The sequence below is a fragment of the Orycteropus afer genome, unplaced genomic scaffold (genome assembly GCF_000298275.1).
Source record: "Orycteropus afer afer isolate SDZICR_OR568_19922 unplaced genomic scaffold, OryAfe1.0 scaffold00649, whole genome shotgun sequence".
Lineage (NCBI taxonomy): Eukaryota > Metazoa > Chordata > Mammalia > Tubulidentata > Orycteropodidae > Orycteropus > Orycteropus afer.
The window spans coordinates 281932-298224 of NW_006922236.1; the positions used below are offsets into that span (position 1 = coordinate 281932).

The 16293-nt window shown below is 42.3% G+C and overlaps 1 protein-coding gene across 1 annotated transcript in view; it reads right to left on the minus strand.

Moving 5' to 3' along the window:
- Positions 1–1664, minus strand: part of BARX2 (BARX homeobox 2) — a 129752-nt gene extending 128088 nt beyond the window's left edge. The window contains exon 1 of the mRNA XM_007956655.2: positions 1478–1664. Within this exon, the coding sequence (XP_007954846.1) occupies positions 1478–1664 (187 nt within the window). The remainder of the gene's footprint in view (positions 1–1477) is intronic.
- Positions 1665–16293: the final 14629 nt, after the last annotated feature.

Here is a 16293-nt window from a genome sequence, read left to right on the forward strand (position 1 = left end):
CAATGGGTTGGGTTTGGTGGGAACCTTTATAGAAGCAGATTGCCACATCATTCTCCCTCGGAGCGGATGATGTGCCCAACACTTAATCAGTGCAGCACAAGGGCTCCTTATAACAGACACAGAAATGTAAATATATCAGTATCAAAAATATCTATCTTGTTTCATATATTTACTTGTTTCTAGTTTTATATATTTCATTTTTTCTGAACTCAATATACCAAGACTTGCTATGAGATATCAGGCCTAATTCCACCTTAAAGCAAAATTTATTTTGAAATGATGTAATTAAATGAGATATTCACTTGATATCCAAAAATATTTTGTTTTAAAAAAATTGTATGTAGTTATTACCTACATACTGATTGCCCTATAGGAACTATCAATGGAGCCTACAGAAAATATAGGAATCCAAACATAAGGTGCTAGCGGCATTTAACCCGAATATTTCAAAACATGTCTTTCAGTAACTGATGGCTCTTCACTTTACTTTTTCAATAGAAGTATAATTTAATTAAGAATTTATATCATGCCACCTATGCAAAAAATACCCTCAAGGGTTCTTTGGGGTTTAAAGTACTTAATTTTTACCTTCAATTGAAAGCGTAGTAAACAACTTTACTGATAACAATAATTTTGACCACTTTTTTTCATTCACATGCCTGTTTCTACAGCCTAAATTTCATAATGCCAAGGCCACTTTAAAACTTGGGAGTTTCTCTAATATACTGTTTCTTAAATACCTTTGCGTTTGTTTCTACATAAACCTACTATTTTTATTAAGTTCTCTTTATCCTTCCTATTGGTCTTAGCTCTGGTAAAAAGAAGAAAGTAGATGTAAGGGATGTTTTTGTTATCACTGTCTTCAATCGCTCAAAACAAATGAGGGTTGACCTCCTCAGCCTGTGCAACAAGGCAACATACTCCTTAGAATTGCTTCCCCAAACTAAAATCATTTTTAGCCAAATTCACAGAAACCTGGATTTTGCTGAGAACCCCAGGACACTGATTTACTTGTAAAATTTCCAGGGGAGATGACAGGGAGTTGGACAAGTTAAGTCCAGCTGAGAAATAGGCCACCAAGGTCTAGTTGAAACCAATAATATCACTTCCTGAAACAATGATTTAGCCGCTGAAACCAATTCAAGCGTTTGAACCTTCTGATTGAAAAACCACAGCGATGAAGGCAGGGAAGGAGGAAACGTTCTCCCAGCAGGCCACTCAGGCGTCGCATTCCTTGGGGCCTGCTGCGTCCACTTTATTTCCAAGAGCAGTAACTTCCCTGGTCCTTCCCGCACCAGGAGTCAGAAGCCTTAGCAGTGCCCACCACAGGAGAGTGCTGTACCCCTGCAGAAACGCAGGGAAAGAATCCTGAGGCCCCTTCCTCTCGCGTCCTACCGTCAGAGGACAGGGACAATAAAGCGACTGGCACAGGCAGAAAAGCTCCCGCAACCCACTCACCCCGCTGCGGCTGTCTTACCGGTGCAGGAGTGAAGGGGCTTGGGTCGCACGACAAGCGACGGGCACATCGAGTAGAGAGAAAGTTTCTCAAAATAGTCGCAGGTCTCTTTGGAGAGGATCTCGTCGATCATGAAAGTCTTGTAGCGCCGCCTGGCTGCTTTGAGCTGGCCGGGCGAGCTCAGCCTCAGCTCGGCGTGGCAGTGCATGGTGATCGGCCCGGGTGAGGCTGGCGCGCCGGTCCAGGCTCGGCCGATCCTAGGCGGCCGCGTGGAGCGGCGCGGGCTCGGGAGGCGCGCGGAGAGGACCGTCCACCCGACGCGCCCTCCGCAGTCTATACCCACCCGCAGATAAGCATCTTCGCCGTGCCTTTTTGGGCCAGCGCAGCTGTCAATCAGCGCGCGCTTCCTGCAGGGCCTGGCGGGGCTGCGCAGCCCAGCGGGGAATGAGCGAGCAAGGCCAGCCCGCCGCAAGGCGTCCGCTCCTGCCCAGTCCCCACCACCCGGGACGGTATCCTGCGTGCTTCGGACCCGCGGTGCTGCTCGCCTCCTCCCGCCTCTAGCCGTCTAGCGCGTCTCTCTGACCGTCTCCCTATTTTAAGACATTCGTCTAGGCTCTCCTCCCCACCCCCTCCCGGGACCAGCTCCAGGTGTGTGTTCAGAGTGAGCGCGCGCTGGTGGAGGGGAGCGCGCGCCGCCCCCGCCCGCTGGCAAGTCCCTGACCGCCGCTCCCCCGGGCCGCGCTCCCGAGGCGGACCTTAGCGCCCATTCCGCGGCCGCGCGGTACCAGCTCCGCGGCGTGCGAGGCCAGTAGCTCGGCTGGCTGTGCGTCAGAAAGAAGTCAAGGCCCTACCAAGTCTCCGGAGGCTGCTGGCCACGGAACTGGCGTCCCTTGAAGACCAACTGGGCCTTTCTCTCTACCAACTTGGCCCCCGAGCCCCGGGTCGGAGGTTTCTCCGGGACCTTGTGCCTCTCAAGTCTTGCGCCGGGTAGCGACCGCACGCTCCGAGGTTGGGCGTTTTCGCCGAGAGGGCAAACTTGACTGTCCTGCGCAGAAACCTTAAACCTTAAGTGACCACTGCCCCGTCCATTATCACCATAATAAACCGTAAGAAGAACAACACTAATGCAGCGGGAGTTCCTTTTTATTTATTTTTTAACTATTTTTAACACTTTTTTCCTCATGGGAAAGTGCCGGAACAGCACGGTTCCACGGTCACCCGCGGATGTTCGGCGCGGATGCTCGAGGCCGCCTGCCGGTGTCTGTGGCTTCTCCGAGGGCACAATAGTTCGCGCCAGACGGCTTTCGTGTCACGGGTGCCACGCGCGACGGCGAAGGTGTAGAAGCCAGCAAGAATGTGTTTATTGTGCCCTTTGCTTTTTTCCTCCTGGACCGTTTTTCTCCAAGTCTGTCCCAATCGATACCGATACAAACTTTTTTCCCAGTAGGAATTGCCCGGGTAAAGGGACATGCGTGATTAGAAGCTGAGCGCCCTCCTATTCATCCTCCAGCACTCGGAAAGGCTCTTGCAGCCTTGTCCCGCCACCGCGTACAGTGTGCCCCACGCACTCTCTCTGCCCCAAATTTGTGTGTGCAGGGCCAGAAAGAAAATGAATAGTAAGAAAATTAAAGAAGGGATTGCTCTGCGAGCCTGAGTTGGGTTGGTTACGTTGCCATGCAGTTTGCAAGCTGGCAGCTGCCCCACGCCAGCAGTAACCCGCAGCGGCGGGGCTGCTGCTGCTGCCCGCAGAGGTGGCCGCGGTCGCAGCAAGATAACGCGGAACCTAGGACCAATGTTAGGCTAATAAGGAAAGGATACACCTGGAGAGCTAATAATTAGACACTTTGAGGAAAATAGATCTAAGTAGACCAAGCCACACGCTAACATTGTACATAACCCACAGTGCATCCTTTAGGGACTTCACTCCCGAAGCGTTTTTGCGCCCTAGGTCCTCTCCTCGCCACTCCATTTCGTTTATTTTCCTTCTCCAGGAAGAGGCAGATAGAAGGCCCGCAAGCACGGCGACAAGGTGTCCTGGCGGGGCGGCCGCGCGCAGCCGGATCATGCACCCCGCCTTGATGCAGATCCCCACAGTTTCTCTGCTGCCGCGTGCGTGGTCAGGGAAGCTCCCCATTTCGAGCCGGCCTGGTGCTGCCAAGCGTCACAACTGAGGGCTTTCCCCTGGCGCGGGTGATAACGGACTGCTATGCAACGACCTGCAGCCGGCGACGGATTCTAAGGGCGCAGGGTCCTCTCTGAGGAACAATCCGGGGTGGAAAAATCTATTTGCCCCTAGAAAAACAAAGAGCTGTGGTGAGCCGCGGAGAAACTTGGGGGCTGATCCGAGAGCGTGTAACTTGGGGAATGTCCCCAGGGCAGCGCGTACTGCGAGTCGGACTCGGAAGGCTGCGGGCCCGGGCGTCTGAGACGTAGCCTCTCGATTAAATCAGGGGAGGCCGAGCATTACGCTTTGGACACTTTTGTCTTGTCCTTCCGTGCGCTCCCCATAATCTGCGCACTCTGGGTTGTTCCTCTGGGCCCTGTATTCGCACTGCTGTGCTTTTCTTCAACCACTTTTCTCCTCCGAATTCATTCCCCCTCTCTAGATTTTCCCATTCCTTCCACCACCAATAACTCCTTCACTTTTTCGTTTCCATCTCTCTCTCCACACCCTCCTCCCCCCATTGTACCCTGCACTTTTAGCCTCTTCGCTGTTGAATTTCCTCCTTTGCTCTCTTCAACCCTCTTTTAACCTCTATTCATCTTCCATTCTTATTCGTCTTTTTCTTTCTCCCTTCCCACTCTCCAAATCTCGGTCTGGGACGCGTCCCTCTGCCCTTGTGGTAAGGCTGCTACTTGGGCCGTGGAGGAAGCTCACGACGCTAAGGCCCCAAACTCCCAATCGCCGCTTGGCTGTGTGAGCATCGCTTTCCGACCGGCCTCGCTTCTGCTCTCTCATTTCTCTCTTATTCCATTCGCTAACACGCGCAAAATTCTCCCAGTCTCCTTGGAGTTTTTATTAATTTGGAGTCTGCAGTGTTTAAAATCGCTAAAGAAAATGAAACATTCCGATCCAGATTCTTGGATTTGCTGTCTTTTCGGTTTCTATTCTTGAGGCAACAAATCTCAGAGAAGAGGGGGTCTGAGGGCACAAGTTCCCACGTGTAGTGGAGAGATTGATTCCAGTGTAGCGCCTCTCGTTATTACAAATTTGCGAAGGATTCTTAACATAAGCTGAGCCTCAGTTTTGTTTATTTGAAAGTGGTAATCATAAAACCTACTGCACAGAATTGACCAGTCATAATCTATGCTTTTACACAAGCTGGTTTTTTTTTTTTTTATTGGAACGCCTTCCGCACCCCAACCCCTCCCTTCTCTCTGCCTGAAAAACTAGTTCGAAACTCATCTGAAATGTCTCCTCCTTGGTGAAGCCTTTCCCCACTTCCCAACAAAGGCAGTCATTGCTCTTCCAACCTTTAGCTTAGCCTTTACTTTATTGTATTCTTGGGTTTTTGAATGTTTATTTCCTCCCCTGCACCTTGAATTCGTAGTGGGCTGTGTGTGTTATTCATCTTGTAGCACCAATAACGGCATAGCACGTAGTAGATTTGCAGTAAATGTATAATGAATAAATAAAGGCATGAAAGCTGGCATAATTAAATTACATGTATGTCAAAGACCTGAGCACTTAATGGCACCTCAAATCTTAAATAGTTGCACTAACTTTGTCTTCTCTTAAAATTAGTCTCCCCCTCTTTCCTTCCTTGATACTTTTATGTTTTTTTGATAACAGCATCTAGTCTGATTTCCTTCTTCCTCTCATCTTCCTGTTTTCATTTTTATGTCTCCTGCTGTCAGATTGTAAAGGGCTTCTGTGGTAGGAAGCACACCCCAGCTGTCAATCACAAAATGCGTCTTCACTCAAGAATAATCAGGGATTTTGTTTCCAACATTAATGAAGTGGCTGGAACAGCAAACATCTGCCAAGGGGACTCAAACCTTCTCCAGCTGCTGGAGACCCACAGACACCTCTTTGCCTCCTGTGACTGTACCCAAGCAGTGTCTGCTCCCTACACCCAGGAGGACTACACACAGAGAAGGACAGATCCATCTGCACTGAGCCACACTTAGGTGGCATGGGAGGGGATTGGGGGGAAAAAATGCTTTCCAAGGGGCTTCAGGGGCCAGCTGCTCACCTGGTACCTGATTTCCTGGAGCTAGATCCCAGCCAGAGATTAGGGGACAAGGACACTTCTGCAAAGGGAGGGATTGAAGCTCTAACAACTAGAAACCAACGAATCTCTCTTTTCCATTTCAGGTCGCACTCAACTGAAGTCCTGAAAACTAATAAAACTAAAAAATCCTAGGGTGAGAGTGAAATTGCATTTGGGATCTAACTCTAGATGGACTCAGCTTGATTTTCAGTTTCACTACCCTTTTATCATCTCTGGTTTTGTGCCGATGTAGATACTAAGTAGTAGAGAGGATATAAGACTTATAAATACACTGATTCATTTCCCAACCGTCTTCTCTCCAAAGTGGAGGGGGGAAGGGACAAAAGCACTTCTTACATTCTAGTAAAGTATATTTAATAACCTGCATTTCAGGCACTAAGTTTTGAAATAGTTTCAGACATGAGAAAGCAAAATAGGGAAAGCCTTGTAAGTTAATATCCCCCTGGGCCCCAGGGGCCCTGCCAAAACTGCTGTGTGTGGAGCCCAGCATGCTGGCCCTGCATCGCAAGAAGTTAAGGGAGGTAGACAAGGAAACCAGCGTATTTTTAATGATGATATTAATTTACAAAAACTGTGAAGCATTGTTTTAAGAGAGGGCACAAATACAATCCATTTGACAAATGGACTTGGAAAGGTCTGAATAGGTCCTTCTATTCTTTCCCAAAACATCTTGGGGGACAAGTTTAAACTGAGGAAAAATAAGAAAATTGCTGTGTCTACAGAATCCTGAACATTTACATGACAGCAAAAATGCAGTAAATCATCCAGATGGTTCTAAATTTTTAGAAGCTTAGTATGCAGATTAAACCCATTTGTTTTGCCAATTTCTCTTTTTTTTAATTGGGCTATCCTGACATCGAACAACTATGTTTCTGCCAGTCATCCATGTGCTTCAATTTTCCCAACTAATAAAGCCAAGAAAATAAAATTTAATCTCTCTTATCTTTGTCATAATGTTATGAAAATAGATATGGAAATTTGAAGTATCATTGGTTTTGACTTACACACACACACACACACACACACACACGATATCCTTTCACTATGGAGAAAGCTGCAAAAAGAGAGAAAAACATTTTTAAGTCTGCGGTAGAGCAGTAAAGCAGTGCCCTACTGGAGTGAGAAGAACTTTTGAGTCAGGTGAACCTGAGTTCTATTCCCAATTCAGTCACTTACACATTTCCCTGACTCTTCTCCTGACCCACAATAGGGGGTAACTATAGCTAACTCAAGGGCTTGCTGGAGGTTTCCATGGGAGAGTAAGTGCAAGATACTCCCTCATGAAATGCCAGTCTTTCCTACCATCTTTATCCTTAAGTTCAATAAAATAGGCAATTCACTAACAAAAACCATCATTTAAAAAAAAAGTCTGTACCAATGTGATAAAGACTGAAAGAACCCCCAAGACTATTGCCCAAAGTCACTCTTCTAATGTGGAACTGAAGCTACTCCCAGAGATCACCTCTCAACCAAACAATGGACTGTTGTTGTTAAGTGCCATCAAGTTGGACCCGACTCATAGCAACCCCTCCTTGGGTTTCTGAGGCGGTATCACTATGGAAGTAGATTGCCCAACCTTCCTTCCGAGGAGTGGCTGGTGGGTTTGAACCAACAGCTTTCTGGTTAGCAGTCAAGTGCCTTAGGCACTATGCTATCAGAGCTCCCTAATAATGGACTAGCCTATAAAATAAACAATAACACCCGTGGGTAAGGTGCTCCTGAGAACAAAAGGGCAATGTTTGCCCCAAAACAAAGATAAGAAGAAAAGGTGGGGGTTTGGGGGACAGGGAAACCAAAAGAATAGAAAGCGATGCCCAAGGTAGAAATGAGAATGCCAACACATTGTAGAGATTACAACCAATGCCAATGAACAACTTGTTTATGAAATATTGAATGGAAAACTAATTTGCTACGTAAAGTTTCCCTTAAATCACAATGAAACATAAAAAAAAAAAAAAAAAACCCTGTATTCCATATGTATTTGGGGTTGTTTCCTGCTTGATGCTCAAAATTTAAGATCAATGCAGAAATAGTGAGAGGAACAGGAGTTGGTATACAGGACTATCATTAACTAAAGGAAATGTCCCAGGTCACTATGAGTCCCTAAGTGCTGCTTAACATCTGGCACCTACAGCCACAGACTCAGCACATCTGCAGGTGTCAATCATTCTAACTGGCACTTCACAGGAGACTGGTTCATTTTTAGCTATTTCTTTATCTGGAAAAAAGAAAAAAAAAAAAAAGCTATTATCCTTTATCCACTGGGTCACATCTTATTACTGTCATCTCACATTTTTATTCTATCCGTTGCTTCTAGTAGACCTCGGTTAGGTGTAGTGTAAGTTCTGTGAAATCGTCCCTAATAGAGGGCGAGCCAGCAACCAAATAAGGCCAAATTTCAAAGAGAACAAACTGCCAGCCCATCATTAGCATCGCCTGTTATCAATGACAAGAAGGCTCCTGTGTCAAGCAGCAAAGGGAAAGACTTGTGGAGCCAGTCTGCCTTCTGAATACATAGGAAAAACAATATTCACAGAGAGCTTTTGATGATTAAAGAAATTTGCTGGCACAATTTTTGTTACTCTAATACAGAACAATATTTATCAAGTACACGGGGTGCAATATGCCAGTCAGAGAATGTAATGGTTTGTCCTTTCCAGATCCTTCACAAAGAGGAAGTTTGTACAAACTCCTGAACACAGGTGTTAATCACCTACGTAGGTATCAGTTAGAGGGGGTGTGTGTGTGTCTGTGTTTCTATGCCTGAACACTGTAAATTATTAATTTTATTTGGAGGTGTGAAGAAAGGTCCAGGAAAAGGAAATGAAAAAAGCAAAGGAGAGACATTTGAAATCGTGTTTATTAAATAAATTCATGAGAAGCCCTCAGTCTTGGAGGGAAAGCAGAAAATGGAGCTATGGAGTTGTCCTGTCCAAAGTTTCATACTTTTAATATCTTTCACTCATCTGCTTAACCCATGTTACCAGGTTTCCATGCATGCAAAGAAATGCAGACTGTTTGCTTTTCTAAGAAATAAACCATAATTTGATTTTTTTTTTTTTTACAGTGATAGGTCTTTCAGAGAAAGTTGACCTCTGTGAGATATTTACAGTGAACATTTTTACCATCAGTAGTGATTACCACACAGCAAGCATGCTCAAAGCAAAACAGAGATTCAAATTATCATATGGAAAATTCTGATGTCAAACTTTCTCATAGAAAACACTAAAATATTTAAGAAAAATGTAAAAGTATCATTCTCTGGATAATGTGAGTCAAATTAATATTGCTTAATTTTTTTTTTTTAATCCAGGGATTGTTTTGTGGAGAAATACTTCACTTCCTTTGAGCAGACAGCCTCAAAGACAATTTTATAGATCTCAAATGCTGAGCCTTTTCCTTCCTTATTTTCAAATGTTACAGGCATGCTCAGATCTAAATAGGCTATAAATTACCAAAGTAAATGAATAGTTGGAGCCAATGTTTATGCATTTCAATTACACAAGCAGGCTGCCCCTTTAAATGGGATTTGAAGTCATCACGAACAGAGAATCCCCAGTTCCATTGCCAGCCCACATCCTGATACGTTTACTTAAGTCAATTATTGAGTCTCTTAGATTGTCTACATAAGATGCCAAAACATCTGGTCACTTCAATCAGTTCAATAAAAGATTCTGCCAAGTCGGTAAAATATATTAGTCAAATTAATCGTTTTATAAGCAGAACAATGGGTTATTTTCTCAGGGTATACAGTGAGTAGAGTAACTCAAAAGGTTTTGATTTTCCCTTCCGACACCAGAATCCCGTCCATAGTTACTGCAGGAGGTTGTGAATTTTATCAGTTCATGTTTGGGAGGTGTTCTGGACAGATCTTCAGTACAAAATGAAATGGTTATGAAGATGACTTATCCACTTCTCTGAGACAAGGCTGTGCTCATTTGAATTATATGTTCTCAAGCTAGAGATCATGCTGGCATTAAGCCATATTGTTGTTCAGTGATGTTGAAAAATAAAAATAGCAGTATTACATATTGCAGAATAATGCTCATTCCCTTATAGTTCATGGGCATTCCTGTTCAGGTATGCCTTCACTTTAAGGAAATCTGACACATGGTTTGGATGACCAGACACAGATGAACACACAGCTTTTTGGCAAAGCCTCTGTTGCACAAAATCATACTCTATAAAATCAAAATCAGTTCTTTGTATTTCCTTATTTTCTTATATGTTATCTTCAATAGATATATGGGATTTCAAATCATTACCTTTATGGACTAATTAGCAACAGACCAAAGGAGAAATAAATGCTCAGAAAAGGAAAGAGAGGGATTCGGGATTGGTGCCCAACATTCCACTCCTATTAACTTATTTTTCCTTTCTCTTTAACCTACTCACTCGTGGACTGAAAATCTTCTAGTCAGAAATGTTCTATAAAATGATTTAGTTCAGAAAGTGATGTTAGAATATGAGTTCTCACTTGAATAAAAGTACTGGAAAAAATATACATTTCTATCAATTTGAAGCAATATAAAGTACAGATAAATTATCCGTGTCTAATTTTATATGGCTTTGTGCATAGATTTGAAATTTTAGAAAAACATATATATAGAGAGAGAGAATTAGAAACAATCATTGTCATAACTGAATAATACACACTTCATATGAAGGTCTGAGGTGAATCACCATCCTACTGAATATTCCAGAGAACATGATCTCTTAGTCCGATGACTGTGTATAACTTGTAAAATGTCTACAGCTTACTTGTCAGGGTTAATTGCTAATGAATTAGCAAGAGAAGGTTTTCTGTCTTTTTTAGCAGAGAAAATAGCTCTTTGTTTCAAGGAAGTAATTAAACTAAACCCAGTTTTCCATGCAGGAGGAAAACAATTTTTGAAAAAGAAAAGGGGATTTTATTTAGAACCTCAATACCCAGACAATCTTGCTATATGAAAAGCCAGAAACGTTTAATAGGTCAGCCAGGCTAAAGGGTACAATCTAGGGTCCAATAATGATGTTTATGTAGCCAAGAGGGAAGATTTGATTATGACATGAGCAGACTGGAAGTTGATATGTTCACAACTACTTGGATCATTAGCCAGACTGATGGAATTGGGAGTAGAATAAAATAAGTGATAACACAGAGAAGGCCAGATTTGTTTTCACCTTGTAAAGACCAATTAGGCAGAGCTGATACCTTCATTTACCCAATATAATTTTAGAAAAGTAGACTGTACAGCCCTGAAGACAATGATCTATAGAAGAGAAAGGGGCATGAAGAAGGGTGTTGGAGAGATCAGAAAAAAAGAGAAAGTGTCATTGCACAGAATATCCAGATACATTCCTGAGAACCTCCAAATGATTAACATGCATAAAGTGCTCAATTTTGAATTAAAATTTTCAAATACATGCACACACATAGGCTAAGTGACCCACAAATCAGTTACTGTCTTGGTGACAAACCAAGAAGAGATTTACAGAGTAATATTTGGAGCACAACGAATCCCATACAAAAGAACCTAAACTAGTTGCACATTGTTTGTGGGAATGTAAATTGGTATGGTAATTCTGTAGGGTAATTTGGCATTGTGTCTCATACTCAAAATCAATCCAGCAATCCCTATCTAAGAATTTCACTAAAACTGGGGTTCTTAAACATGATTGCATACATAATCTCCTAGGAGAGATGCCAACTCCTTCGGCTCTTCCCTCTAGGGATTTGTAGGTGTGAGAATTTTCATTTTTAAACAAGCACCCATTTGATTTTGTTACTATTTAACAAACAGGGTGCTGCAGAGATAATTCTACAAGTGTGAAATGTTGTAAACAGAAATAAATATGTTCATTGTAAGATTTTTTAAAATAGCAAGAAATGGATAATTCTGTTATTTGGCCTCTTTGAACCTCAATTTTCTCATTTTTACAATCAAAGTATACCTCATTTAGCTGTTGTGAGATTAAATAAAATGATTCATATATATGTCTTAGACAATGGCTAACACATAGTTAGAGATCAATACATGGTAGTAATTATTATTATTGCAATGTTGAGTGAAAAAAAAAGCAAATTAAAGAACAGAACGTATAATATAATTCACTCCTAGACATTGTTTATCTACACATATAAACGTGTACACACAGAGATGTCTCAAGGTATGTTCAAAAAAGAACAGTGATTATTTCTTGATAATAGAATTTTAAGGGACTTATTTTTCCCTCTGTAGAATTCATTGTTTGAATTTTTTACAATTAATATTTATCCTTTTTCCACAGGCATATTATAACATTTAAGTTAAAAAACATATAAAATGTACTAAAATACGATCTTAAATTTGCATAACACTTCCATTTATAACATTTTTTACATACATTATCTCATGTGTGCCTCACAAAGTCCTATGAATGAGTCCCATATTACAGATAAAGAAACTTAGAACAAGTGGTTTACCTGAACTCTCTCTTATAACACAGTTAACTTTTGCAGATCCCAGTCTCACAACCAGATATTTTGAACGAAAGATCATTACAACATCTACAGGACAATGTTTATTCACTGATCCCGGTTATATTTAAAATAAATAAATAAACAAACAGAATTCCAATTTTTAGTATTTCTATTTATGACTTATCTTCACAATTTATTTAAAATATATATGTATGTATATGTTTAAAATTTGAAAATATACATTGAACATTAAGAAAGCTGATATGAAAACATTGAAGTCACAAATATCAAATTTAGGTCTCTGATGGAAACCTTAACCATCTCATATGTCAAGGAACTTTGCTTACTAGCTAATCCTCTAAATACAGACAGTTCCAATCACTTATTAAAATTTAACAGAGTTTCATGAACAAAGAAATTAAGTTGACTGTCAACTGGATTGCTCTAAGCTCTCACAAGTTTATCCCCTACTAGTAACCATGCCCAGGTATCTGACTAAGTTTTACAGTCAGGCAGGTTTAGCTTTTGATGGTGCCTCAAATCAGGAAAGGTAAAACCAAACAAAATCAAACTTACTACCATCGATTCCAACTCATTGCAACACTACAGGGCAGAGTAGAACTGCCCCCATAGGGTTTGTAAAACTGTAAATCTTTTATCTTTTTCCTGTGGACCAGTTGTTGGGTTGGAGCCACCAACTTTAGGTTAGCAGCTGTGGTGCAGTGAATTACTTGGTATGGCTCTTCTAGCCATAGTCTTTGTGACTCCCACCAGATCACTGGTGGAACTATGATGGTATCCTTGTAGGGGAGGGACCACAGAAATAAGGTGTGTGGAACCCTAACGTGGGGATTGGTCAGTTTTGTCATTCCACTAGGTTTAACTTGAGCCATGCCAGGGACAGAAAGAGGAATCTTACTGTCATCAAGAAAGAAGAGCCAGGAGTGGAGTAGGTCCTTGGACTGGAGATTCTGTTGGTGGGCAGCAGAGACAACGGAGAAATGGTGGCAAAGAGATGGCAGCAGCAGAGGCAGCAGAACCACGGACTAGCACAAGACAGAGCAGTGGACTTGCCAGCCCATGGAGTGAGAAAAGTGAGTGTCTTTGGGCAGGAAGCTTGCTGGCAGAGTGAGTTGCACCTATCCACAGAGCTAAAAAGAACTTCATAACATTTGTCCAAGCAGGGCAGAGTCCAGACCAAGAGGTGAAGGGCCAAAGAGAGGCGTGCCTGTTGCCATGGCAGAGGGAAGGCTATCATGATCTCCTGATCAAAGAATTGTATCCTGAGCATTCCTGAACATGAATTGTAACCTGTTACTTCCCTAATAAACCCCATAATCATAAGTATTGTCTGTGAGTTCTGTGTGGCCACTGCAACCAATTACTGAACCTAGCAGAAAAGTAGTGTGTGCTGTGGGAGGGACACTTGGTGTCAGAATTGATATATATAAAAAAAAGATTGGAGTGTGGCAGCATATCTGACTTTTGCTTCATAGGAATCAGACTTGAGTTGATGTTGCTGATGGTTAATTCTTCTCTCCCCACCATGAAGTTAGAGGACTTCAGAGGATGCCACCCCCACACCCTTTCTACAGCAGCCTAATGCTTTAACCACCACACCACCAGAGTTCCTTTTAGGAAAGGTAAGGCAACAACAAATTCTCTCTACAACACCTAGCAACAGCAACAGTGTGATCATTATTGTCCTTTACCGGCCCTCTAGAGCCAGGAAAGGGAGGGAGTAGGTGTGGCTTCAGGGACCTCAGGAGTAGCAGGATATCCAGGTTAAAAAGGGCGGGAGGCAAGGCTAGGCCCCAAGCCCCCTAGAGCCAGGAAAGGGAGGAACCAGAGGCAGCCGGGGACCACAGAGTGTCAGGTTTCAGGTAGGAATTGGGTAAGAGGAGGGTGCAGAGGCTTCCAACAGCTAAGGGAGACAAACTTGTCTGTCAGTTTGTAATCCTTTGAGGCTTATACATTACTGTGAGGTTTGAGGCTGTGCCACTGGTATTTCAGACACCAGCAGAGCTGCACAGCTTACAGACTAACAACAAGGTTTCAACACAGCTTACAGACTAACACAGACTAGGAAGAAGGAGGAGGCCATCCACTTCTCAAAAATTGAATAGCAGAGAAACACTGTTTGATACATTACTGGGCAATGTTGTCCAACACAGTGCAGGAAGATGAGCCCCTTGGGTTGGAAGACACTCAAAATAGGATTGGGAAAGAGCTGCCTCATCAGAGTAGAACCAACCTTAATGATATGGGTAAAGTAAGTCTTTCAGGACATCAATGTGCTGACATTGCACGACTCAAATTGAGGAGAAACAGCTGCAAACATCTATTAAAAATCAGAACATGGAATGTACAAAGTATGAATCTAGGAAAATTGGAAGTTATCAAAAATGAAATGGAACGCATAAAGATTGATATCCTAGGCATTACTGAGCTGCAATGGACCAGTTTTGGCCATTTTGAATCAGACAACCATATGATCTACTATGCCGTGAATGACAAATTGAAGAGGAATGGCATGGCATTCATCATCACAAAAGATGTTTCAAGATCTGTCCTGAAGTACAATGCTGTCAGTGATAGGATAATATCCATACACCTACAAGGAAGACCAGTTAATATGACTATTACTCAAATTTATGCACCAACCTCCAAAGCCAAAGATGAGCAAATTGAAGATTTTTATCAGCTTCTGCAGTCTGAAGTTGACGAACATGCAATCAAGATGTGTTGCTTATCACTGGTGATTGGAATGCAAAAGTTGGAAACAAAGAAGAATCACTGGTAGTTGGAAAATTTGGCTTAGGTGACAGAAATAATGCTGGAGATCGCATGATAGAATTTTGCAGACCAACAACTTGTTCATTGCAAACACCTTTTTTCAATAACACAAATGGTGGCCATACACATGGACTTCACCAGATGGAGTACACAGGAATCAGATTTACTACATCTGTGGTAAGAGGTGATGGAAAACCTCAATATCTTCAGCCAAAACAAGGCCAGGAGCTGATTTTGAAACAGACTATCAACTGCTCATATGCAAGTTCAACTTGAAGTTGAAGACAATTAAAACAAGTCCACGAGAGCTCAAATATGATCTTGAATATATCCCTCCTGAATTTAGACACCATCTAAAGAATAGATTTGATACATTGAACACCAGTGACCGAAAACCAGAATTGTGGGATGACATCAAGAGCATCATCGATGAAGAAAGCAAGAGGTCATTAAAAACATGAGAAAGAAGAAAAAGACCAAAATGGATGTCAGAAGAGACTCTGAAACTTGCCCTTGAGTAAAGAGTAGCTAAAGGAAATGGAAGAAATGACCAGATAAAAGAGTTGAACAGAAAATTTCAAAGAGCATCTCGAGCAGACAAAGCCAATTACTTTAATGAAATGTAGAAAGACCTGGAGTTAGAAAACCAAAAGGGAAGAACACACTCGGTATTTCTCAAGTTGAAAGAACTGAGGAAAAAATTTAAGCCTCAAGTTGCAATATTGAAAGAGTCTGTAGGCAAAATATTGAATGATGCAGGAAGCATCAAAAGAAGATGGAAGGAATACACAGATTCACTGTACCAAAAAGAGCTGGTCGATCTTCACCCATTTCAGAAGGTGGTATATGTTCAAGAACCAATGGTATTGAGGGAAGAGGTCAAAGCTGTGCTGAGGGAATTGGCGAGGAACAAGTCTCCAGGAATTGACGGAATACCCATTGACATGGTTCAACATACAGATGCCCCGCTGGAGGTAGGTACTCACTTGGTTATGCCAAGAGATTTGGAAGACAGCCACCTGGCCAACTGACTGGAAGAGATCCCTATTTGTATCCATTCCAAAGAAAGGTGATCCACAGAATGTGGAAATTATCGAACAATATCATTAATATCACATACAAGTAAGATCTTACTGAAGATAATTCAAAAATGGGTGCAATAGTATATTGACAGAGAACTTCTAGAGGTGCAGGTTGGATTCAGAAGAGGACATAGAATGAGGGATATCATTGCTGATGTCAGATGGATCTTGGCTCAAAGTAAAGAATACCAGAAAGATGTTTACTTGTGCTTTAATGACTATGCAAAAGCATTTGATTGTGTGGATCATGACAAATTATGGATAACATTGAGAAAAACTGGA